At 44.1% G+C, this 26,152-nt stretch overlaps 1 protein-coding gene across 3 annotated transcripts in view; it reads left to right on the forward strand.

Moving 5' to 3' along the window:
* Positions 1-26,152, forward strand: part of LOC143942921 (coiled-coil domain-containing protein 170-like) — a 121,420-nt gene that overhangs the window by 13,153 nt on the left and 82,115 nt on the right. Inside the window, exons 1-3 of one of the 3 annotated variants that reach the window (XM_077464348.1) lie at positions 6,585-6,695; positions 10,224-10,263; positions 25,830-25,943. In XM_077464348.1, the coding sequence (XP_077320474.1) occupies positions 25,878-25,943 (66 nt within the window). In that variant the 5' untranslated portion in view covers positions 6,585-6,695; positions 10,224-10,263; positions 25,830-25,877. Of the gene's footprint in view, positions 1-6,584; positions 6,696-10,223; positions 10,264-25,829; positions 25,944-26,152 lie in introns of those variants that run through there. The other 2 variants (XM_077464347.1, XM_077464346.1) reach the window with 2 other exon arrangements.

A 26,152-nucleotide genomic window follows, 5' to 3' on the forward strand; every position in this document is an offset into this window, starting at 1 on the left:
GAGACGATCGTGGGTATCCCCGCGGACATCAAGCCCGCGGGACCCACGGTGGGACTCACGGAGCTTGCGCACGTGCCTGCTATCCAAGCCCCATGAGATCATGTAATATAACGTGATTTCATGCAGCGGAGCCAACCTGCCGCAGTAAAACTGCGGTGGCTGGTCCGCAACCAGTTAAAGTCAGCAGCTACAAATACTGTAGCTGCTGACTTTTACCATTAGGGCACTTACCTGACCAGGGATCCCATGGTGTCCTCACCCAAGCTGATTCTTGAATCCTCCCTCGGGGGCTGATGCAGAGCGAATTGCTCTGCCCTTTTGTAATGCCTTTTTGCGGCGAGGGCCGAACCTCGAGCTGAGTTCGCCATGGGGAACTCAGTAGGAAGTGGGAGCGAGTACATGTCAAAAACCAGGTACCCGCTTCCCCCCACAGGGGAGGGGGGGGAGGCAGATAAGCAGAGCTTCCTCTTTTGGTGGTGCATATCAGGCGCGCTCTGTGACAGCTGATCACATGTAAAGAAACTTGCAGTTTATCTGCATTCCTTTCCTCACGCCCTGTCACTGTATGAGGAAAGGAGAGCCAATAACCGGCAAGGCTCACAGGGCACATTTACATTGATAATCAGTGCCCAGATTATCAGTGCAGCTCCATAAGTGCAGCTTATCAGTGCCGAACAGTACCACCTCAACAGTGCAGCCTCATCAGTGCCCATACGATGGCAATTGATAGATCAATTTCAGTATAACCAGCCGACCCATAGATGGATAGAAATTTGACCAATTCCTGCTGAACCTGTTGAGTATCGATTTGTCTATGGCCAACTTTACTGTTTTTTTCTTTTTAAGTTTTATGCAAAGGTTTCATTACAGGAACAAAAGTACATCCCACTATAGATAGCTTCCGGGAAACACACTTCTTGTCAATTAAAGTGGTTCTAAAGACAGAAGGATTTTTATCCTTATGCATTAAGATAAAAACCCTTCTGTGTGCAGCACCCCCCCTTTAGCCCCCCTAATACTTAACTGAGCTCCATCTTGATCCAGCAATGTTGCATTAGAGACTCGGCTGTCCAGGACTCTCCCTCCAGAATGGCACAGCAGCAGGCAAAATTGGCTCCCACTGCACTCAAAGTCAGTGAGCCAATGAGGAGAGGGAGGCGGTGGGGCCGAGTCACGGCTCAGTTTCTGAATGGACACATAGAGCAGCGACTTGGGTGCCCCCATAGCAAGCTAGACTTGGCAGGAGGGAGGGGCCAGGAGCGCCAGCGAGGGACCCAAGAAGAGGAGGATTAGGGCTGCTCTGTGTAAAACCACTACACAGAGCAGGTAAGTTAGGTAAGTATAACATGTTTGTTATTTTTAAACAAAAAAATACAAGACTTTAACCACTTCCCGTCTGGCCTATAGCAGAAGGATGGCCTGGAGGTGGTTCAGTTATCCTTACTGGGCGTCATATGACGTCCAGCATGATAAGTGGTGATCGGTGCCCTAGGGGGCGTGCATCGTGGCAATTGGTGGTGTGGTGTGTCAGTCTGACACACCGCATCACCAATCTCTGTAACGAGCCTCTGATGGAGTGCCCGCATGCACAGAACGGAAGAGCACTCCAGCTGATTTTCCGATCAGCTAACGTGATTTCCCCATAGCGCATGCGCACATCGTAGGAGGCTTTTCGATGGGAGATATTATTTCATGGGCACAATTGAAGGCTATGTAAAAAGTGGAAGGACACTGTAGTTGTCACAGACACAGGCAAAACCTGCCTTTCAACACGCCAAACACGCCCTGCAACACAGACAAAACCGGACAGCAATATGACAAATACGGTGTCCCTCCGCTGTTTGCATAGCATTCAATTGTGCCCGTAAAGTGGCATGTGCGGGCACTTTTCGACGGAGGGCACAAATCGACAGAACACTGAGGATGACAGGACAGAGCTCTGTGAGTGTAAACAATACAGAATTCTGTCCAGTGAAGCAAGGATGTGCCAGTTTTTGTTTCCCTGCAAAGCAGGGATTAAAAATGGACACATCCCTTAGTAAAAGGACCTCACTGTGAATGCACCAAACACTGTTAGACACACATTTAACCCTTTTATCACCCTAGATGTTAACCCCTTCCCAGCCATTAGTGTCATTAGTGCAGTGACAGTGTATATTTTTAGCACTTATCACTGTATTAGTGTCACCTAGTGTCAGTTAGTGTCAGACTGCCCGCCATACTATCACAGTACCACTATAAGTTGCTGCTCGCTGCCATTACTTATATAAAAAAATAAATACAATTTCCAGTATATACTGTATACCATATGCTTATTGGGATATTTTTTACCAAAAATATGTAGAAGAATGCATATTGGCCTAAATTTATAAAGAAATTAGATTTTTTTTAATTGCATATGTTTTATAGCAGAAAGTAAAACATTTTATATTTTTTTTTCATTTATAGCGCAAAAAAATAAATAAAACCCCAGTGGTGATCAAATAAAGTAAAACCTTGGTTTGAGAGTAACTTGGTTTGAGAGCGTTTTGTAAGACAAGCTAAATTTTGACTTGATATACAAGTGATATCCTGATATATAAGTAGTGTCATATCACAACTGAGTATAAAAGAAAAGAGAGGCACCTCTAATGCCCTGTACACACGACCAGACTTTCCAGCAGACTAGGGTCCAACGGAATTCCGGCAGAGTTCCGGTGGACTTTCCACACGAACGGACTTGCCCACACATGACTGGACTTTCCGACAGACTAGGTCCGCGGGACTTCCCGACGGAGTTCCGGCGGACTTCCAAATGAACAGACTTGCCCACACAGGGACTAAAGTCCGTTCATTTTGTATGTGATGAGTTACGACGGGACTAGAAAAGAAAGTCAATCTTGCCGCTTTTATCAGCGAGATTGACACCTTGCGAGCCCCATCGCCTGGTATGGATTTTAAGGGGAACCTCCTACGCCGAAATAACGGCGTGGGGTTCCCCCTAAAATCCATACCAGACCCTTATCCGAGCACGCAGCCCGGCCGGTCAGGAAAGGGGGTGGGGACAAGCGAGTCCCCCCCGAGCCGTACCAGGCCACATGGCCTCAACATGGGGGCTGGGTGCTTTTGGGAAGGGGGGCGCCCTGCAGGCCCCCCACCCCAAAGCACCTTGTCCCCGTGTTGATGAGGACAAGGGCCTCTTCCCGACAACCCTGGCCATTGGTTGTCAGGGTCTGCGGACAGGGGGCTTATCGGAATCCGGGAGCCCCCTTTAATAAGGGGGCCCCCAGATCCCAGCCCCCCACCCTATGTGAATAAGTATGGGGTACATCGTACCCCTACCCATTGACCTGGGGGAAAAAGTGTCAATAAAAATACACACTACACAGGTTTTTAAAGTAGTTTTTTAGGCAGCACCGGGGGTCTTCTTCCGACTTCCCCGCGCTTTCCGGTTCTTCTCCCACTGTCTGGCCTCTTCTCCCACTCTCCAGTTCTTCTTCTGGCTCCTCCGCTATCTTCTGCTCTTTTGCCGGTCTTTTGCTAACGGTGGCCCGGCTTTCTCCTTTGTTGTCGTTGCCGTCACCATTGTCCTCATCTTCGTCTTCTTCTTCCTTTCTTCTGTTCTTCCTACGCTCTCTCCCGCTGTAATGCCATGGACACCATGCGCACCGACTTATATATATACATAAGGGGCGGGATTAAAGGGTGATATCACCCGATGACCCCGCCCCTTATGACGTCACAGTCCCAGCATGCCCAGGGACTGTGACGTCATAAAGGGCGGGGTCACCGGGTGACATCACCCGGTGACCCCGCCCCTTATGCCTATATATGTCGTTGTGCACCATGTCCACTGCATTACAGCAGGAGAGAGCGTCGTGTCAACATCGGAAGAACAGAAGAAGGAAGAAGAAGAAGATGAACGACTAAGGAGAAAGCCGGGCAACCGCTAGCAAAAGAGCGGCAGAAGAGCATAAGATAGCGGAGGAGCCCGGCAGAAGAACCGGAGAGCGGGAGAAGAGGCCAGAGAGCAGGAGAAGAACCGGAAAGCTTGCGGAAGTCGGAAGAGACCCCCCAAGTCGGTAGAAGACCCCCAGAGCTGCCTAATAAACTACTTTAAAAACCTGTGTAGTGTGTTTTTTTATTGACACATTTTCCCCAAGGTGAATGGGTAGGAGTACGATGTACCCCATACTTATTCACATAGGGTGGGGGCCCCCTTATTAAAGGGGGCTCCCGGATTCCGATAAGCCCCCTGCCCTTGGCCAGGGTTGTCTGGAAGAGGCCCTTGTCCTCATCAACATGGGGACAAGGTGCTTTGGGGTGGGGGGCCCACAGGGCACGCCCCTTTCCCACAGCACCCACCCCCCATTTTGAGGCCTGGTACGGCTCGGGGGGGGGGGGGGGCTCGCTCGTTCCCACCCCCTTTCCTGACCGGCTGTGCTGCGTGCTCAGATAAGGGTCTGGTATAGATTTTGGGGGGACCCCCACGCAGTTTTTTCGGTGTAAGTGGTTCCCCTTAAAATCCGTACCAGACCTAAGGGCCTGGTATGCCCATGGAGGGGCATTCCCCCTCGTGCTTGCTGCAATAGGAAAATTAGTTTTTCCTATTGCAGAGAGCGAGAGATGTACAGTAACCTGTCGCCGAGAACCAGCACGAAAGGATCGCTGGAAGCATTCTCGTCGTATTTGGTCTGTCGGACCAACATGCAGACGGATGGGTTTCCCGCTAGGAACTGGGACCGGCGGAGTTCTGGCGGGAAAATTTAAAACATGTTCTATTTCTAAAGTCCGTCAGATTTTTGGCAAGCAAAGGTCCGATGGAACCCACACACGATCGAATTGTCGGACCTTTGCTGTCAAAAAGTCTGGTCGTGTGTACGCAGCATAAGTGTAGCAATATGGTTACATTTAATGAAGATACAACATTTAGCAGCATATTGTTACACTTAGAGGCACCTCTTTTCTCTTTATACTCTGTAGATCCTGCAGGATTTTGCTTCTAACCCCCTTGTGGAGGCTTCCATTTGTGAATGGACATTTTATGGATACACAACCTATCTTTTTTATATGGACTATAAACTGAAGGACTTATGAATGAATGGTTGTGGAACAAATCATCTGAGTTTGCATTATTTCTTGTGGGGAAATTTGCTTTGATACACAAGTGCTTTGGATTACAAGCATGTTTCAGAAAGAAAGGTTTTACTGTACCACCAAAAGAAATCTCTATTTGTGGGAAAAAAATGATATCAATTTAAAGGGGTTTGAGTTTTTTCACCTTAATGCATAGGATGAAAAAAAAAAACACCTGGCAGTGACCGGCCCCCCAGCCCCCCGTTTTACTTACCTGAACCCTCAAACTTGTCCCATGTGGACATGCTGTCTCTCTGCCTGGGGTTCTCGGCTGTTGATTGGATAGATTGATAGCTGTGCAGCCATTGGCTCCTACTGCTGTCAATCAAATCCAATGATGCGAGTGCCAGGGGCGGGGCCGAGTCCTGCATTCGGCATCTATGGATGCCGAATGCTGGACTCTGATGCACGCTCGCAAGGTAACCACCCCAGACAGCGCTTCTCCCAGGGGGTTATCTGATGTGGGGAGGAGCCAAGAGATACCACGAGGGACCCCAGAAGAGCAGGTTCGGGGACACTCTTTGCAAAATGAGATGCACAGTGGAGGTAAGTATGATATGTTTGTTATTTAAAAAAGAAAAAAAAACAGAACCTTTAGTGTCACTTTAATTTGGGTACAGTGTTGCATGACCGCGCAATTGTCAGTAAGGGCCCTTTCACACTGACGTGTCCGTGTACGGGCTCCGCTTTGCTCAGCAGGGGATCGCTCCGTCGATCCCCGCTGAGCAGGCAGATGACAGGTCTGTCTCTGCACACTGTGCAGGGTCCAACCTGTCAAAGCACCGCTCTCCTTTATGGGGGATCGGATGAAGATGGATCCTAGAGTCCATTTTCATTCGATCCGATCTGCAGACGGTTTTCCTCTGTCACACTTTTTCGGATCGGAGCGGGTCGGATGTCAGCGGACATCTTACCACTGACATCCGTCGCTCCATAGAGGTCTACGCAGTGGCAAAAAGCAAAAAATGGCCTGGTCATAAGGGGGAGGGTTAAATCTTCCAGAGGTCAGGTGGTTAAAGTAGTAGGTCCTCCTTGCTTTTTTAATAGGGCAGTACCTGGAGCAATTATGATGTGCAATAACGTATCTCAGCTTACTAATATAAAATCAAAGAACAATGAAATCTGGTTTCTATGGATTAATGACTTTGCATGTTAATCTTTTAAGTAAATCCATTCTTGTATGTTGTGTTTAAATACAAAATTTATCCAAATCCTCTGTGATAACCGAGAATGAAAGAACACCATTATGCAGCCTAATGACCCTGAAAGGGAAGAGATCACCCGTCTAACCAGCTCTGTGACTTATTTCTGGCAGACACATTTGTTTTGGTCAGAGGTTGTCATGCTATCAGACATGGGGGCTTTTCCAGGGACAGCAATAGGGAACAAAGGTTGTCAGGCCAGCTGCTTACTGCAGGATACAAATCTACACACACCTTTATAATTTTGGTCAGACGGTGACCGCCGGATGGTGACAAATGAAAATGAAATGGTCAACTAACCCAAACTGATTCTATTTTGGATGGATGGCAGTGAGTTTAGATCCCCAGAAGTTCCTTTAATCGAACATTTGTTTTCAGGTCAGCTACATTTTGACACAGGGCTGTATGAGGGGTCAGCAAGGGTAAGGGCAGTTTCATGCTACCCTGCTGTGGTTTGGCCGCAGCAGTGGTGCGGCGCAGTGTACCCGCGGTTTCCCATAGACTTTTATTACATTTTGTGTTTTTTGTGAGTTTTCTGAAAGCGCACCAAAAATCCAGCATGCTGCATCTTTGGTGCGCTTTCAGAAAACTCACCAAAGTTCACGGTCTAATAGAAAGTCTATGGGAAAGCACAGGTAGCCTTTACAAAAACCGTGGATACACTGTGCTGCGGCCAAACCACAGCAGGGCAGTATTAAAGAGGAAGTAAACCCTGATGGGTTTACTTCCTCTTTGTCTCCTTGCAAAGGTAAAGCATAATGGGCTACTATGCATCGCATAGTAGCCCATTAGGTGTCACTTACCTGACACAGGAGCCAGCGATGTCGCCGCTGTCCCCTGTAGTCCAGAGCGTCCATCTTCTTCTGGGTATTGCTGCTCCGGCCACTCACAGCGCCAGAGCAGCGATGACGTCACTCCGGCGCATGGGAGCCGCCACTAACGGCATATCGCCGTTAGCAGCAGCATGCTGCTAACGGTGATAGTGCGCCTGCGCGCAGCTGTCTACGGCGCATTTGCCGTAGACAGCTGTGACTGTCTTTTAGTAAATATTTCTTAAGCCGTGTAGGTTTAGGAGATATTTCTTGGACCTACAGGTAAGCCTTAATCTAGGCTTACCTGTAGGTCAAAGTGCTTTGTAAGGGTTGACAACCACTTTAAAGGGGCCTAAAGGGTTAATTGCATAAAGCTGTCCATACAATAGTAGAATTTTATTCAAAAAATTTTGCTTTAAAAATGTAATTCGATTTTCATCCACACCTGAGCATGTCGATTTACCGGTGTTTTCTGGGCATTTTTCATTAAGCTTTTTTGCGGCTTTTTACAAGCTTTTGTAGGCATTTTTTTATTTAGCCAATAGAAAGTACCAGAGGGAAGAGAGGGAGAGGAACTTAGGGGTGGAGAGCTGCGGTTTGAGCAGAAAACAAGCGTCAAAACGCTCGTAATAACGCTTAAGTCAGGAATTCCTACTGAAGTCTATGGGGCCCAAAAGAACCTTGTGTACTTTTTTGAGCCTTAAGCCCCATACACGCTATCGGATTTTTTTATGATTTTTTTCCTTCAGATTTAACAAAACCATATAATATGAGGTCAAAACCTAGGGGTTGGGTTTCAATTTGTATGCAATCAGGCAGACCCTTACATTACATGGTTTTGGTAAATCTGAAGACAAAAATCAACAGAAAATCTGATAGTGTGTATGGGGCTTTAGGCATTTTGCTTCAGGCAACAGAATGCTCAGATTTGAACAGCGGCCATTGAAATGAATGGGATTTGAACTTGTTGAGCATTTTAGAGTTACAAGCTTCAAGCAGGTGTAAACAGGGCCTAAGTGGGGTCAAATTGAAGTTCCCAGATAGCAAGAATAACTTGCCACAAATTTGTGGCCCTGTTGAATTGTAAGTCTTGTTAACTTGCTGCACATTTTCACTGGCAAGTTGTACATTTGCAGAGCAATTGAAGCACAAGATCTAGTTGACACTTTTCCAATTTATAGCAAATCTGCATGGGAAATCTCTAGGAAGAGCAAAGTTGTAGCAGTGAGTCTACAGCAAGAGCTCTGCAAGTCACAGTGCCCCCTGTGGTGGGATGACTGTTGCACAACATAACTGAATCTGAATTTGCAGCAGACTTGCACAATATTTGCAAAGAAAGTTGATCTGGAGTCATGCAATGCAGACTAGCTGCATTTGTGCAACAAACTTGAGATGCCTGGCAAGTCTAGCAAGTCTGCTGGCCATACATTATACAATTCTCTTGTACAATTTTCCTTTAGATTTACCAAAGCCATATAATATGAGGTCAATCCTAAATACTTTCAATTTGTGTGGAATCAGGCAGACCCTTGCACTACTTAGACTGGCCATACACCTATAGATTATCTGCAGATTTTCTATGGTCAGATGGAAAAAGTGGAACAGATTTCGCCCAAGCTACCATATCTTGCTAGTTGGCCCCTCTGGCTCTCATAATACCTGAACATTCTGATTGGTTGCAGCATTGTTTAGGTTGAGAACCAGCGGGGCCGACTAGCAAGATATTGAAGCTTGGCCCAGTGGGAGATTGCTCCATTCACACAGTTTAGCATACATGGAGAAATCTGTTGCACTTTTTCCATCTAACCATAGAAAATCTGCAGATAATCTATAGGTGTATGGCCAGCTTAAGTTGAAGGTAAATGAAAAGGAAATTGAATGAGAAAATTGTATAATGTATGGCCAGCCTAAGGGAAATCTCCCCAATGGAATGCAACCTGCAAAAAAAAAAAAAAAAAACTGTAAAAATTTGGCTTTAGGTATATCTTAACCACATGCTGACTAGCACACGACGATGTACGTTGGCACAATGGCACGGCTGGGCAAATGGGCGTACAGGTACGTCCCCTTTAAATCATGGCATTGTGGGTATGCACGCGCCCACTCCATGCCCGCAGGTCCTACAGACTCGATGTCCGTCAGGGGTTTCACAATCGTGTCACGGAGTGGAAGAACTAGGAGATGCCTTTGTAAACAAGGCATTTCCCCATGTGACATGACAGGGATCTATTGCTCCCTGTCATCGGGAGCAGTGATCGCTGTCATTTGTGTTGTAGCCCACCCCCCAGTTAGAATCACTCCCTAGGACACACTTAACCCCTTGATAGCTCCCCTAGTGGTTAACCCCTTCCCTGCCAGTGTCATTTACACAGTAATCAGTGCATTTTTATAGCACCGATCGCTGTATAAATAACAATGGTCTCAAAATGGTGTCAAAAGTGTCCGATGTGTTCACCATAATGTTGCAGTCATGATAAAAATCACAGATTGCCGCCATTACTAATAAAAAAATAAATTATAATAAAAATGCCATAAATCTATCCCCTATTTTGTAGATGTTATAACTTTTGTGCAAACCAATCAATATATGCTTAATGTGATTTTTTTACCAAAAATATGTAGAAGAATACATATCGGCCTAAACTGAGAAAGACATTTTTTTTATATATATTTTTTGGGGATATTTATTATAGCAAAAAGTAAAAAATATTGCTTTTTTTTCAAAATTGTCGTTCTTTTTTTGTTTATAGCACAAAAAATAAAAACCACAGAGGTGATTAAATACCACCAAAAGAAAGTTCTATTTGTGGGAAAAAAGGATGTCAATTTTGTTTGGGTGCTACGTCGCACGACCGCGCAATTGTCAGTTAAAGCTGCGCAGTGCCGTATACCAAAAAGTGCTCTGGTCAGGAAGGGGATAAATCCTTCTGGGGCTGAAGTGGTTAATAATAGTAGGAAACACTATTTCTGTTGTATAGTGAAAGCCCAGGTACTATAAGGTGACATGTTCCTGTAGAACCGCCTTCTAGCTAACAATTGTTGCTCTGTAAACAGAATGTTCATTTTGTAACTCATTGATTGTGTTGTTTTGCAGGCATTACTATGACCTTCCTGATGGCCGGGGAGAAGCTAGAGTAAGTTGTGGTTTGCATTTGATATATCTTACATATATTAGATAGTTCATGCAGTGTGAACCTACATCATGTGGATAGTACTTGCAGATCTATTACATTTTGATCATGAAGCAACAATCAATGAAACCCCTACATTTCCTGTTTCAGTAGTTGGAGGACATTTAAAATAATGCCCTGGCCTATCATGTCTGTAATGCCGTGTACACATGAGCTTTTTTTCCGTTGGTATAAACTCAGAAGGTTTCTTCAGATGCTCCCGCCCGGAGAAAAGTCTGCTCATTTCGAGCGGGTCTCCAGGTAGGCGGGGCCCGCGAAGGAGACGTTGCTGACCCCGCTACCTGGTATGGACTTAAAGGGGAACCCCAACGCGGAAAAAGTGGGGGGCCGGTATCCGGGGACCCCCTTATTAAAGGGGGCTCCCGTATTCCGATAAGCCCCCCGCCCGCAGACTCCGACAACCAACGGCCAGGGTTGTCGGGAAGAGGCCCTTGTCCTCATCAACATGGGGACAAGGTGCTTTGGGGTGGGGGGGCGCGGCCCCCCATTCCCCAAGGCACCCCCCATGTTGAGGGCACGCGGTCTGGTACGGCTCAGGAGGGGGGGCGCTCGCTCGTCCCCTCCCTTTCCTGGCCGGCCGGGTAGCGTGCTCAGACAAGGGTCTGATGTGGACCTGGGGGGAACCCCCACACCGATTTTTTTCGGCGTTGGGGTTCCCCTTTAAGTCCACACCAGGTGGCGGGGCAAGCGACATCTCCTTCGCGGGCCCTGCCTACCTGGAGACGCGCTCGAAATGAGCAGACTTTCCTCCGCGTGTGTGGGCGAGTCTGTTCATTTCAAAAGTACGGCAGATAGTCCGGCGGACTTAGTACGCCACATTAGTCCACTGAAAAAGTGCCGTGTGTGGGCAAGTAGCCCATTCGGAAAGTCGGACGGACAGTCTGGCGGGAAGTCCGCCAGATTAAGTCCGTCGGATAGTCCGCTACGTGTGTACGCGGCATTACAGTCCAATTAGCTGATTAATTTTGTGCTGGAGGTTGGATTACTGGCAAAGTGCATTCCTGAGAACTGAGTGAGAAGGGTGATGTATTGTATCTGAACAGAGGAGAAGAGATATTGTCATTGTATGTGTTAATAGATTCAATAAACAAAACGACTTTCCAAATTACGAATCATTATCACGAATATATATACATACAAGCAATGTGAAATATAAACAATTATTGCGCCTTTCCTATAAAATGAAACTAAATCAAGGAAAAAGCAGCTACACAGAATGTGACAAAAATTCAAATCAGTAATAGTAGTGAACATGTAGCGCTGAACCAAACATATAAAAAGTGCAAACTTGTGAGAATCAAACAAAAAATAAGTGAAAAAAGTCCACATAGAGGTAAATGAAACACCAAATGTCCAACTAGACATGTAGATGAATACACAGGGTGTCACACAGCCCCGGGAGTCATTAGACTGTAGGCGTCTTCAAAATAAACATCAAGGTTCATATACGCTTACCAGAGATGTTGGACTCGACTATCATAAGACAACGAGTCAATCGAGCATGAATGCACCCACGGGACAGGTCAGTGATGACTGTATGTCCGATGTCAGAAAATTCCCGGATTGGTCTTACTTCAACTTCACACGGTATCGACCATGGATATAATGGATACTGCAGGCGGTACCAGGACAGGAACTCCAGTAAATGGATGACCAAAACCAACCCTAATGAGGGTACTGGAATCAGATGGTGAAGCTCAACAGCACTTACATCGGTACACATAAAAAAGAAAAAAAGGGGGGGGGCTCCAATAGTGCAGGTCAAAAGACGGCTTTTAATAGGTTAAAACCAATGTACAAAAAACATATAAAAACGTATAAAAACAATCACATGTGATAAAAGCAATATGGGGAATAGACTACCTTGCCCCCCTTTGAGGGAGAACAGCCTCTACGAATGGCGGTGACATTGCAGGGGTGGGGTCAGGGGTTCACATGACTGGGTATAGGAATCACATATGGGCAGAGGCAGAGACAGACAGGTCACTGATCATAGAAGCTGTGGCACACAGGGGATGTGTGCTTCCGTGCCGTTGGGACATAGTCCTCTAGTGCTGCGCTGCACCTCTGACACTACTTACTTACGGATGGGGCAGCTGCCGCCTGAGTTAGTTACATGCTGCAGACAGAAGCATCCCCTGCATACAGCCACCACCTCACCGAAAGCCTACATAGCGCAGAGACCGGCAGAAGATGGAGGGAAACTAGCAGCCGGGCGTCCTAGGCAGCAGTGCGCCCTAGGTGGCTGCCTAGTGTGCCTAGTGGTAAACCCGGCCCTGGTCACACACTGAGCGGCTCTGGCAAGCGTCAATATCGGCTCAGTGTGAAACTAATCGTACAGGCAGTATGGACTGCACACTCATTAGCTGCAACATTTCACAGCAGTCCTACAGGCAGATCTTGGGAGACAGCCAGTGCATCTTGTCACTGCCGGCTGCCGCCCCTTTTAAAATGCCACCTGGGATCATGGGCCCACTGGGTCCTATGGTAGGGCCGGCCCTGGATCCTCCCATCCACACACTCAAGGTGGATAGGGGAAACCTCCCCACTGCATTTGTTGTACTCTGACAGTGGGGGGACTCCTTTGCTGTCAGAATATAGTGATCAATGCTGTCGCCACTGATCAAGCAGCTTTTTTCCTTTCCACAGAAGTTGATCAAGAAATCGACTTGTGTTGAGTGGCACTGGCAACACTTGGATCGAAATTTGACCAGTCTCTGCTGGACCAGCCAAATTTTGATCCATTTATAGCCACCTTAAGAGTGGGAGTCCCCTTTGTTTAGCAGACTTGCTTTAACATCCTGTAGTACCGTGGAATAGGAAGTGAACAGAGATTTCCTAATTAGTACACAAAGGGCAAAAAATAAACTGGCAGGGGTTTTAACCCTTCTCTTCTCTACCCATTTTTAAAGAAAACGTTTTGGCTATAGATACACCTTAGGCTACTTACATACTGAAGTGTTTTTCAGGCGCTATAGCTCTAAAAATAGCACCTGTAAAGCGCCTGAAAACTGCCTCACCTGCAGCCCCAGTGTGAAAGCCCCAGTGCTTTCACACTAGAGCGGTGCACTTGCAGGACAAGAAAAAAAGTCCTGCAAACAGCATTTTTGGGGCAGTGCGGGAGCGTTATATACACCACTCCTAAACCGCCCTGCCCATTGAAATCAATGGGCAGCACTGCTGAAGCCCCTGCAAAGTGCTTCGGCAGTGGTGCTTTGCGGGAGCACCACTAGTGGCGGCAAAGTGCTGCTTAAACAGCGGTAAAGCGCCACTAAAACTAGTGGCATTTTACCGCTGCCACCCCCACCGTCTCAGTGTGAAATTGCCCTTAATGTGGTTGTAAACCCTTACATATACCCAGTGAAGTGACTGGCCTCAGGTGATATACAGAGATGAAACAAATCATCCTACATAAGTGGTACCTGTTTATCTGCTGTCTTCTCTTCTCTACAAAGTCCAGAATTTATAAAGCTTGTCTAAGCGTTCTGAAAAAAGGGGGATGGAGAGCTGAAATTACACACTGCAGAGCTCAGTGAGGAGAACTCTAAGAGCTGATTGGAGGAAAGAGACATATCCCCTTGACACAGCACACAGGATCTCCCTCTTCTGGATCTCCCTCCCTGTTACTGTTTTTCTGTTGATGTCAGGAAAACTTGTCAGAAGTGATTCATGCTGATAGCAGAGGAATTACAGAAAACAGAAATTACACTTAGTTCTCTGGATTGAGAGAAATACTGTCAGGAACCAGAAAATGCAGTAAAAATCACACCTTTTAATAAAATGGTAAAAATTGAATAAATAGTAAACGTAGCCAAAGTGGGTAGTCAGAACAAGACAGTAAATCAGAAAGCCAGATATCAGCATAGTCAGAGGCAACAGAAAGGATCAGGAACCAGAAGGGACGTTAGCTAGGCAAATCTTCAACAGGAACACAACAGAGAGTGTCCGGATATGTTTGACCAAGGCAAAGGCATGGAAGCAATGAACAAAGCAGTTTAGATAGCCAGAAGGGGCTGGCTGTAGGCTGGACTGATGAGCAGGAAATGATCACCAGGTGAGCCACTGTGGAATGAGGAGTGCTGGCAATTAACTGTCAGCTGAGCAACCTGAAAACTGAGACAACTGAGAAGGGAGGGCTCAGAGCAAAGCCTCGGAATACCACCAGGTTTGAGGGGAAAACATCTATGGAAAGCATGGAGGAGGACATGGGCATGTACATCCGAGGATGAGACCCAAGAGTGTTCCTCCGGACGGTACCCTTTCCCTTTCCAATGAACCAGGTACTGTATGCGTCTACTGCTCCCTGTCATCTGGAGCAGTGATTGCTGTCATGTCAGTGGAAGCCCACCCCCCCGCCCCACAGTTAGAACACCTCCCTAGGACACACTTAACCCCTTGATCACCCCCTAGTGTTTAACCCCTTCCCTGCCAGTGTCATTTACACAGTAATCACTGCATTTTTATAGCACTGATAGCTGTATAAATGACAGTGGTCCCAAAATGGTGTCAAAAGTGTCCGATGTGTCCGCCATAATGTCGCAGTCATGATAAAAATTGCAGGTCGCCAAAATTACTACAAAAAAAATAATAATAAAAATGCCATAAATCTATCCCCTATTTTGTAGACGCTATAACTTTTGCGCCAACCAATATGCTTATTGCAATTTTTTTTTTACCAAAAATATGTAGAAGAATACATATCGGCCTAAACTAAGAAAGACATTTGTTTTTTATGCATATTTTGGGGATATCTATTATAGCAAAAAGTAAAGAAATATTGCTTTGTTTCCAAAATTTACGCTTATTTTTGGTTTATAGTGAAAAAAATAAAAACCACAGGTATCAAATACCACCAAAAGAAAGCTCTATTTGAGAGAATAAAAAGGATGTCAATTTTGTTTGGATGCAACGTTGCACGACTGCACAATTGTCAGTTAAAGTGACGCAGTACCGAATCGCAAAAAGTGCTCTGGTCAGGAAAGGGGTAAATTCTTCTGGGGCTAAAGTGGTTAAAGTTATCAAAAATGACATGAAAGTACAAAACAGTATGACCATTCTTTGGTCAATCCCAGCATACAGTATGGGTTACAGAAAAATGTCAGCCAATAACATGCAGCCTATAAGTAACCTCCTATTATTAGGTCAGGTAGCTGAGCCATAGGTAACATAAGACCTAAATAGTGTATGAATACCATGAACACAATCACCAGAAGAGAGAAAAAAACAAAAAATAAATAAGAACGTGTGTTTTTTTTTATCATTAGTGGCTCAAATGTTTGTTTTTTCGACTGCATTGACAAGAAAATTTGAAAGAGCAGGATGGAATTTTTTTCTTGGATGAACAGATTTCTAACAGTGTATGTGGTTTATGTTTGGTAAAATCTGTTCATTTCAAAATAAAATGTAAAAAAATAAATCTTTAAAATGACATTTGAATTTTCTGAGAATTTTTTACAAATTTTCCTAAGCATTTTCATTCAAAATTCTATCCATCTATATGCCTTGGCCGCGGAACCCTTGGCCGTGTCCATCCGAGCTGACCCAGAGATCAGGGGATTGAGCCATGGCGCCCTAACTGAAAAGATCAGCATGTATGCTGATGACACACTGTTATACCTGGCAGACTCGGGCCCCTCTCTACATGCGGCTCTCCAAACAATTGAACGGTTCGGGACTTTCTCCGGGCTAAAGATCAACTGGGGGAAATCCCAAATTCTTCCACTTGACAGCTTCCCACCGACCGAATTTCAGGGCCGTTTGCCATTACAACGAGTCAGCATTATCAAGTACCTAGGGATATACGTATCCAGATCACCAACGGATTATATACATTTAAATTTAAGCCCTCTAATTTCCCACGTTAAATCCAAACTACGGGCCTGGGCCCGTCTACCACTGGGGGTTTGGGGCCGGGTAAACCTCATAAAAATGGTTCTGCTACCCAAGATCCTCTATGTTCTCTGGCACTCCCCGACTTACTTACCCTTGAAGCATTTTAAATCCCTTGAGGCCCTTCTTAAACCCTTTGTATGGGGTAACAACAGACATAAATTAGCTTGGCAGGTGCTTAAAAACCCCACGGACCTGGGGGGCATGGCCCTTCCCGATTTTAATCTTTATTACATTGCGGCACAATTATCCCAACTGTACCATATAGACAAAACGGACAGAGGGCGGTTTCTCCAACTGCTATGCCCGGGGTGGGCTCGACGCACCGAAGATTCAATTTACCCGCTGGCGATGGGCCTTGGTGGGGCGGGCCTGGGGGACAACAGACAGACTTTGTTATACCATTACAGACGCATATGGGACTTGGCTTCTGTCAAGCTGGGGATACCACTCTATAATGATTACACTCCATTATGGCATAATAAAACTCTGTCAGAATTCTTACAACTTCCCGATGCAGACCTTTGGTCTACTCATGGTATTCTCTATATGCATCAATTGTTTGTTGACGGAACCCTTAAAACCTTTGCCACGCTCAGAGAAGAATTCTCACTCCCCAGCTACATGCTCTTCCGATTTTTACAGGTGAGACATGCGGCCCGGGCTCAGTTTTCAGAATCCATCCCGCAGTCAGCCACCAATGCACTAATGGCCATAATCAAGAGTACTGACCCCCGCAAATTAACTTCGTCCTTCTATGACATGCTCACTACCCCTTCTTCCACCAAACTGGCACATACTCTCAGGCCCCGGTGGGAGAGAGAGGTGGGCCCTTTGGAGGATGGGGAATGGGAGGAGGCTTTGGAATCCTGCAAGGCTGTCTCCCCAAACTTGCTGACAGACTGACCCAAATTTATATTATCCACCGGGCGTATCTCACCCCCCTTCGGGTTGCCAGATACAGAAGCACTCAATCTACCCTTTGTCAGATGTGTGGGAGTGAGGTGGGTACGTTCTTTCACTTAATCTGGTCATGTCCTAAAATACAAGGCCTGTGGGCGCAAGTTATAACATTCTTGCACGATCACATGGGCTCTCCGGTCACATTGGACCCGAAACAATGCCTACTCGGGGTACTTCCAGATACTATAGACAAATACGCTAAGACATTCCTGCATGAGACCTTGTTTTCGGTGCGGAAGGTCATTGCCCGGAGGTGGATGCAGCCCGCACCCCCCGGGCTGGCGGAGTGGAAGGCGGAGGTTAATAATAATTTACCATATAAAAAGGTTGTGTATATTATCAGGGGATGCCCGGCCAAATATGACAAAATATGGGATCGTTGGTTACAAGACTCCGATACTTGTACGTAAGGCACTTTGAATCTATGTTGCCAGTTAGATGGTTTGCCCCTAACTGTGTGTTCTGGTTTGGGTCTGGCTGACCCACATGGTCGGGACCAGCTACCACTCTCTCCCTGGTTTTTGTTCCCTCTTACAAATGTTTGTTATTCATGACACCGGTTTTGAACCGGCTGTACTCTACTTACTGTACACCCTTCTGATACCAGTGACACCTTGGCTGTATGTAATAATTTGTATGCACTTTTTCTTGTTTCAATAAACTTGGTTATGCAAAAAAAAATTCTATCCATCTATGGGCAGCATATTTGTAAGTACATTTATATGAAAATCATTTACACTGCTAGAAGTTCATTTGTCTAATGCCGCATACACACGATTGGAAATTCGGCCGGCAAAAGACCGATGAGATTTTTTGGTCGGAAAATGTGACCGTTTGTATGCTCTATCAGACTTTTGCTGGCCGAATTCCAGCCAGCAAATGATTAAGAGCAAGTTCTCAATTTTTCGGTCAGAAAAAGTTTTGTTCGGAAATTCCGATCGTCTGTAGTAATTCCTACGCATGCTCAGAAACAATTCAACGCATGCTCGGAAGCATTGAACTTCATTTTCTCAGCTTGGTGTAGTGTTGTACGTCGCCGCGTTCTTGACGGTCGAAAGTTCCGAGAACTTTTATGTGACTGTGTGTATGCAAGGCAAGCTTGAGCGGGATTCTGTCGTAAAAACCATCCAAGATTTTTCCGAAGGAAAATCCGCTTGTGTGTATGGGGCATTGGAAACATTTTCCATCACGTGCCTTCGAATTTTATCCACAATGTGGTTGAAAACAAACACCGATTTGACCCTCTATTGATTAGAAAATCAGACAAATGTTCTTAAAAAATAAAATTCCTAACAAAGTTCTACAGCAGAACACAACTGAATCAGAGCACCACAAACTAATGATTGATTTTTATTATTCAAAGCAAACTCCTCCATCCATCCATGGCTCCATGCTTTATTTTGTTAAGAAATCACTTTGAAAAACACCCCCTAGCATTTCTAGCAACTGCCATTTTGAGTAAGGGCAGATGATTCATGTAGCATTTACTCCTTGGGATCCATCTACCCTTAGCTGAAGCATGCAGGCAGGAGGTGTGGCTAAGAAAGTCCCTCCTTTCCACCTCTAGATAAAATGGAGAGGAAAAAAAAACTCCAGGGTTGTGTTTTTATTTATTGTTGATACTAATATAGTACTGACAATTTTTTGCAGAGCTTTACACATACAGTACATTGTACATTCACATCAGTCTCTGCCCTCAAGGAGCTTACAATCTAAGGTCCCTAACTCACATTCATACTAGGGCCAATTTAGACAGGAGCCAATTAACTTACCAACATGTTTTTGGAGTGTGGGATGAAACTAAGGTTGCCACCTTTTCTTCAAGTCAAACCCAACCACTTTAGGGGCACACAGCTATTTTTTTTAATAGTATAAACCAGGGATCTCCAAACTACGGCCCTCCAGAGACCCCTGGTATAAACTATAAATATATTTCGCTATTAAATTGCATTTCTAATCATATGAAGTTAATAACAAGAGTCCCCCTTTGCATCAGAGTCCACAGAGTTCCCCTTATACATCTGAATTCGCAAAGTTCCCTTTCACTGTAAGGAGAGACTCTGCAGACTCTGATGTTAGGGAGAACTCTGGGGACTCTAACATAAGGGATGCTCTGGGAACCCTGATTTAAGGGGGAACACTGAGAACTCTGATGTAAGGGGAAACATTGCAACCTTTGGTGTAAAGGGGAACTCTGATGTAAAGGGTGCTCTGACAACCCTGAATTACCTTAGTTTAATCACTCAGAGGCAGGAGAGAGAAGGAGGGAGACTTTGGTCACAGACAGTGATGGATGGTGAGCTCCAGATGTATCTGGAAGCCATAGTCTGATCTGAATAATGTGTCCAGGTTTTAGGCAGCCTGAAACCTGGACGCATGATTCCAAACTGCCCGGACAGGTGGCAACCCTAGATGAAACCCACGTAGGCACAGGGAGAACATGCAAACTCCAGGTAGGTAGTGCCAAGACATTATTTTGGCCTAGACCAGATGCCAGGAAGCAACTAAAGAAATTAAAAAAAGGAAGTATAATAGTAGCAGTAGTATAAGGAACAAAAATAGATTAATATTAATTAAGAGAGTTTAGTTTCACTTTAAAGAGGAACTGCAGTCTGCTCACATAATTTGTAATAAAAACATCTTTGCCATTCTGAAGCTTCCCTCCAACCACTTTGCATATTATTTTATATATACTGTGATTTTGTACTTGCCAAATATGGTCCCAGATAGCAAGGATAACGTGCCCCACATTTGGGGCAGTGTTGAATTGTAAGACTGTTAACTTGGTGCACATTTTCACTGGCAAGTTGTACTCTTGCAAAACACTTGAAGCACAATTTCTAGTTGACACTTTTCCAATTTGTGGTAAATTTGCATGGCAAGTCTCTAGCTAGAGCAAAGTTGCAGCGTCAAATCTACAGCAAGAGCTCTGCAGGTCTACAACATGAAAATTTAGCCACAGTGACCCCTGTGGTGGGATGACTCTTGCACAACATAATCGAACCAGAAGTTGCAGAGGAACTGCAGAAAGTTGGCAAAGAAAGTTGATCTGGACTCATGCAACGCAGACTTGTTGCAATTGTGCAACAAACTTGTGAAGCTTGGCAAGTCTAACAATAGCTTAACAAGTCATTTTCAAACTTGCAGCACAATCGCTTGCTATCTGGGCTGCAGAAATCTCCCTCCACTGAGTCTGGCTGCAAACATTTTACCGGTGGGCAGCTGAAGCTGCTGCCTGTTCACTTCCTGGATTTACACAGACACACAGGCACACCTCCAGCTCTGCCACTCTCATTGGCCATCTTATGACTCATTCCCCCTCCCTTCCTGGCAAACTCTCACAAGAGTGAGAGTGAGAGCTGTGCATGATGTCATAAGACTAGGCTTTTTACCAGACAAGAAACAGGAAGTGGGTTGTATAAGGTATTTACTGGCAGAAAATAAATGTTCACTATCCAAAGTTAAAACAACAAGGGCAGAAGATTTAATAGATGGAAAGTTGAAAAAATTACTGAAGATCTGCTTTAAGTCAACTGGTAATGTCAATATTGAACCACTAGAGGGAGCCATTGTAATAACTATAAAAGATATCTATAAATGTAAATACAAATGAAATATAGAGCTTTCACAGTTCAGGGTTGCAGCGCAGCCACTATGTCCAGTAGTTAAGTCTGGTAGATTATTAGAAAATAAAAAAATATATTCTGCCCACTTATTTTTTATAAAAAGTGCAAATTAAATTTAACATGACCATAAATTTTAATTTTATGTACTCCATTGCAGCAAGAGAAAAATCACCAAAGACATATTTCATGGTTGTTGTCTGAGCCAGCTGAGTGCTCATTGGCCTGGGTACAGATGGCTGAGTGGTGTATGACTATTGACTGTTAGGGATCTACCCAAAGCTGCTATGATGAGTTATGTATTTTTCAGTGGAATTCTGTGTAGGCCTCTTTTTGGAATTATTTAGTGTACCCAAGAAGAATGTTTTTTTCCTATTTATTGAGGTGAAAAATATGCCATTCTGAAGTCTGTTCTGTACTTTTTTTTACTTTGCTATATGGTCTTCTCACATGCTAAATCACTCTACTAGTATTATCCAATGTTCGCTGCTGGAGGAGGGCAGTTAGGACTAAAGTAACCCATAAGCCTCATACACACGATCGGACTTTGTAGAAACTTTCCCTTGGATTTTTGTACAAAGGGTGTCGGCCCTGAACTTGTATTGCATACACACAGCAGGACTTTTTCAGCCAACTTTCACCAAATCACATGGTTTTTCTGCTCTTTACCACCACCTTTGGTCAACTTCTGTATTGTTGTCTGATCTTTTGCATTGGTTCTGACCATGTGTGTTTGTACTTTGTACAAAAGTCCTATGGTTTTCTGTACACACGATCAGACTTTGCCCCATTGTTGCCAGAAAGTTTGTCCGTTCGCACAGCCAACAAAAGTCAGTTGAAAACCAAAAAAGTTTGTCCAGTGGAGCGTACACACAGTCGGATGTTGCCCCAAAACAGCTAATTTGCATGTTTGTTGTCAAAAAGTCTGATCATGTGTACGGGCCTATAGAGTGTGCAAATGATCATAGCAGATCAATGCACAATAATAAGCTGTGCACATCTTCCGATTTGTTCTTAAAGGTTAACTTTAAATAGTTTGGGCTAGGCTGGCTCAAACAAATGATTTCCATTAAAGGACAACCTGGCCGGTGGGGCTAAAAGACTATAGTATCTATACAAGGCTTCTTCTAAATGGCCAAGGTCAAGAGGCAGACGGAGGACGTCTCCACAATCTCCACTTCACCCAATTAAAGTGGTAGTAACTCCCTTTGCTCTCAGTATCTCTTGTGACACCTGTAAGTGAAGAGAGCGGTGCTGCAGGAGAGACAACGCAGGATGGGTTAGAAGAGTCAGGTTAGTGTTCAGGGATGGGGAGGGAGTGGGGTTAGGAAAGATAGTGGAGCGTTTTTTACCTTAGCGCACTGAATTAATTAAGGTAAAAAATATTTTCAGTTTAGAACCACTTTAACATTCGATTTTGGAATGAATGCACTTTACTGAACAAAAACCACATATACCAATGATTAGAAAAATGACCAAACGCACTTACAACATTTTTACAATGGAAAATGTAGAACAGAATTCTAATAGTGAGCACTCAGCTTTAGTCTTTGACCACTTGCTGTCCTGCCATAGTACTTCTACTGCGATGTGGTGGCACGTGCAGGCACAATCATGTACATGTGCTTCATTGTGCCTGCTGCAATTTAGGAGGGCGCTGCAGACACAACTATTCCCAATAACCAGTAACGGGTGTCATGTGATCACTATGACCAATCATAGCGATCACATGACACCCGCTACTGGTTATTGGAACAGTCAAATGATAACAATCTTAAACAGCCTGTCATAAATGTCTTTCCATTCATGAACAGCTTGCTTACTGTTGTGATCTATGATTGACCACAGCAATCACATGGTACACAGATCACAATCAAAAGCAAGATGTTCATGAATGGGGAAGCCAGCTAAAGCAATTGCTTATACAGTTTGATATTGATCATTACTGTATAAGCAATAACAGTGAAAGAAAAATGATGACAGGATGTAAAAAAAAAGTTAAAGAAAAATGTTGATCACTGCCACAGCAGTCATTTGATGGCGCTGTACTGCATTGGTGACAGTATATAAAGAAAAATTGTGAATGTATTTAATGTCTTAATTTTCTGAAAAATTGTGACAAAAAAAAACTCATCAGGCCTCTTACTAAATGTCTCAGACTCGACTTTCCAAAAAGGCGTAATTTGGGTGGTAATTCTACTGTCCTGGTGTTTTAGGGCCTCAAGAAATGAGAGATATATATACCATAGTTTGTAGACCAGGGTTTCTCAACCAGGGTTCCTCCAAAGGTTGCTAGGGGTTCCTTGAGCAATGACCAATTTTTGCCTCTTAGATAAGTTCCCAGTGACACCAGTGATCTTTTTAGCTATCCATAGGGGGGGGGATTCTTCCAGAAGTCCCCAGATGTAAGAAGCACCCTCCCACTGACCATCACATGTATGTATCATGAGTTGCAGATCCAGACATTTTTAATAGGGGTTCCCTGAGACCGAAAGGTTATTTCAAGGGTTCCTCCATGTTGAAAAGGTTGAGAAAGTCTGTTGTAGTCGCTATACCCTTCACATAAACCAATTAACAAACTCTTTTTGGGGTTTCTTTTTACCAAAGACATGTAGCAGAATACATTTTGGCCTAAATTTATGAAGAATTGTGACTTTATTGGATTTTTTATAACAGAAAGTAGAAAATAATGTTTTTTTCAAATTTTTCTGTGTTTTCTCGTTTATATAATAATAATAATAAAAAAAAACTCAGTGGGTGATCAAACACCACCATAAAGAAAGCTTTGCTTGTGTAAAAAAATTATAGAACTTTAATTTGCATACAGTTTTGCATGAGCACAATTGCCAGTTAAAGGAGCACGGTGCCAAATAGCAAAAAATGGCCTGGTCATAAAGGGGGTAAAACCTTCCGGAGCTCAAGTGGTTAAAGCAAATTCTAAACTATTATAAAGCAACCACTGTATAATCCCATTATGTATACGTAAGGAAAACGTGTTACTCCCATTCATACTTGTCAGTCCTTTGTGAAGCATTACTGTATGTAAAAGCAGCCCGTTCTCTTGAATGGAGACAAATTGATGGACAGGAAACTTTAATGCCAGGCACTACAGTGCATCTCAGTGCACAGTATGCCACAATGAAAGGCACTGCAGCACACCACACAACCGTTGTTTATTAAATCTACTGTATTATCCCCCATGCAGTATACCCATACAGTTTAATATTGTCCTTTTTGTCTATTATAAAACCTCTCTACCAGGAGAGGAACAAGATGTTTCTGGGAATGCAACCACTTCCCACACACGGTCGGATTATCCGACAACACGGTCCTATCGGACATTGTCCATCGGAATATCCGACTGTGTGTACAAGGGCTAAGACCCAGAACTGAATGATCACATAACCACTGATTGACTGTCAGTCTACCACTCTTCATTCTGCTCCTCCAGCATTCACTAGAGGGGCAGGCAGAGCTGGCTTTGGCACCTTGCTGAAAGGTGGAGCCAGCTGTCAATCAGACAAGACAGATGAATCCTGACAATATTGTTGTGATCCTTCCCAAGCTCGGCGTGGCTATGCCCCTTCAGTTGATAGCAGGCAATAGCTTGCTATCAACTAACTCTGGGTCACAGGAGAACAAATGTAAGTGTACTCCTGTGACACTAAAGAGAAGACATATATGCAGCCCTAGTGTATTTGGCTTTTTTTTTCTGTGAGGCCGCATATATGATCATCTCCCTATGTGCTGGGAGAGTGCCACACAGTGCGCTCCCAGCAGAGAAAGCGGGGTCTCACTGAGAGCCCCCCGGGCCCCATACTAACGTTTGGGACCCGGATCTCCCAATTCTGGGTAACCCAATCGCTGTGGAAGCCTCTGATTGGCTACTAGAGTGATCAGTCATTGTGAAGCCCGCCCCTGTGTTTTTCTCTCTCTGTGAATGGAGAGGAAAGATACAATGTAGCTTTCTCTTTCCTTGCAGAGAGGGGAAAAAAGTGTATGTAAAAATTAAATAAATAAAGAAGAAAAAATAAGAACAAATATAGAGATAAAGGCTTTCCTTTGATAATAATAAAGGAAAATAAGGAGGTAACCATAAACATTTACTACCAAATGAAAGCCCAATTTGTCCTTTTGTCCCCAATTTGGGGTTAAAGCCCATTGCATCTCTAAAAAGCCACCTTATTTACATCTACTTCATCTACGTCAATCAATGCACTTTTCCAAATGTCAGAATTTTGCCAAAACATCTTGAATTTCACAAAATTTGGAGGGCAATTAAACTCTCAGTTTCATTCTCTAATAGTTGCACAGCAGGAAAATTGGCTTTGTGCCTTGAGTCTCAGCATGCCTTGTAGGCTTATGACTTCAGATCTTTTTTTCATCATACGAAGACTAGCCAATGAGAGTCAACTGGAGTAGGAGATAAAAGGGAGCTGTGACCTGGCACAGCCAAATGGTGGGCCTTCATCCCTGTTGTGAGTTGCAGGCAGGACAGAAAAGAAGCTTGGGACTTTAAATGAGTCCCACCATATCATATACAATAAAAATAAGTACATACATGTATGTATGTATGTATATATATATATATATATATATATATATACATATATGTGGAATTATTTATTTGTCACAATCTAAAATTCGTTCAAACTCTGGAAAAAACATAGTATCAAGTAATTTGGTAGTCACATGACTTACACTGGAATTACACTGCTCATAGCATAGGATACAGTGATTGAGTTTACACGATAAACATAAATAGTGAAATTAATACATAAAGAATATATACATATACACATAATAAACCAGATGTGTCTTGGTATTAAATAGCACTCAACGCGTTTCATGGCATTACAGCCACTCATCAGAAGTGTAATAGAATAATATACTCTATAATGAGATTTTATAGTTCGAGTTTCTTACTAGACCAGCAGTAGACATGCCTGATTGCTGTTTTCTCTTGAAAAGTTATTCGAGCAAGCTTCTATGTGCTAAATAGAAACTTTAGTTGAGAACCATTTTTTCTTTCAGACTTCTTATAATTCGGGGATTAAAGACCAGTTTGTGAATTACAAGATTATGGCTGAAGCTGCACAGAGTGAACATGCTGCATTGCTGGTGAGGAATACAAGCTTGCTTGGTGAGGTGAGGTCCATATAAGTTTTACTCAATGAGAGCAAGCAATACATTTTAAATGATTTATTGCATCCCAGAAAGAAATTTGAGATTGTAGTGGAGTTAGATGTAATTAATACAGTAATATGCCAGGTTCTATATCACTTTATATGCTTTAAAGCAGTATTAAACTGAAAAGCAAACATTTATTACGGTATATTGCGGCTTATCGTAGATGC

This window comes from Lithobates pipiens, unplaced genomic scaffold (genome assembly GCF_037356315.1).
Source record: "Lithobates pipiens isolate NorthernLeopardFrog02 unplaced genomic scaffold, aLitPip1_a1.2 Scaffold_30, whole genome shotgun sequence".
Lineage (NCBI taxonomy): Eukaryota > Metazoa > Chordata > Amphibia > Anura > Ranidae > Lithobates > Lithobates pipiens.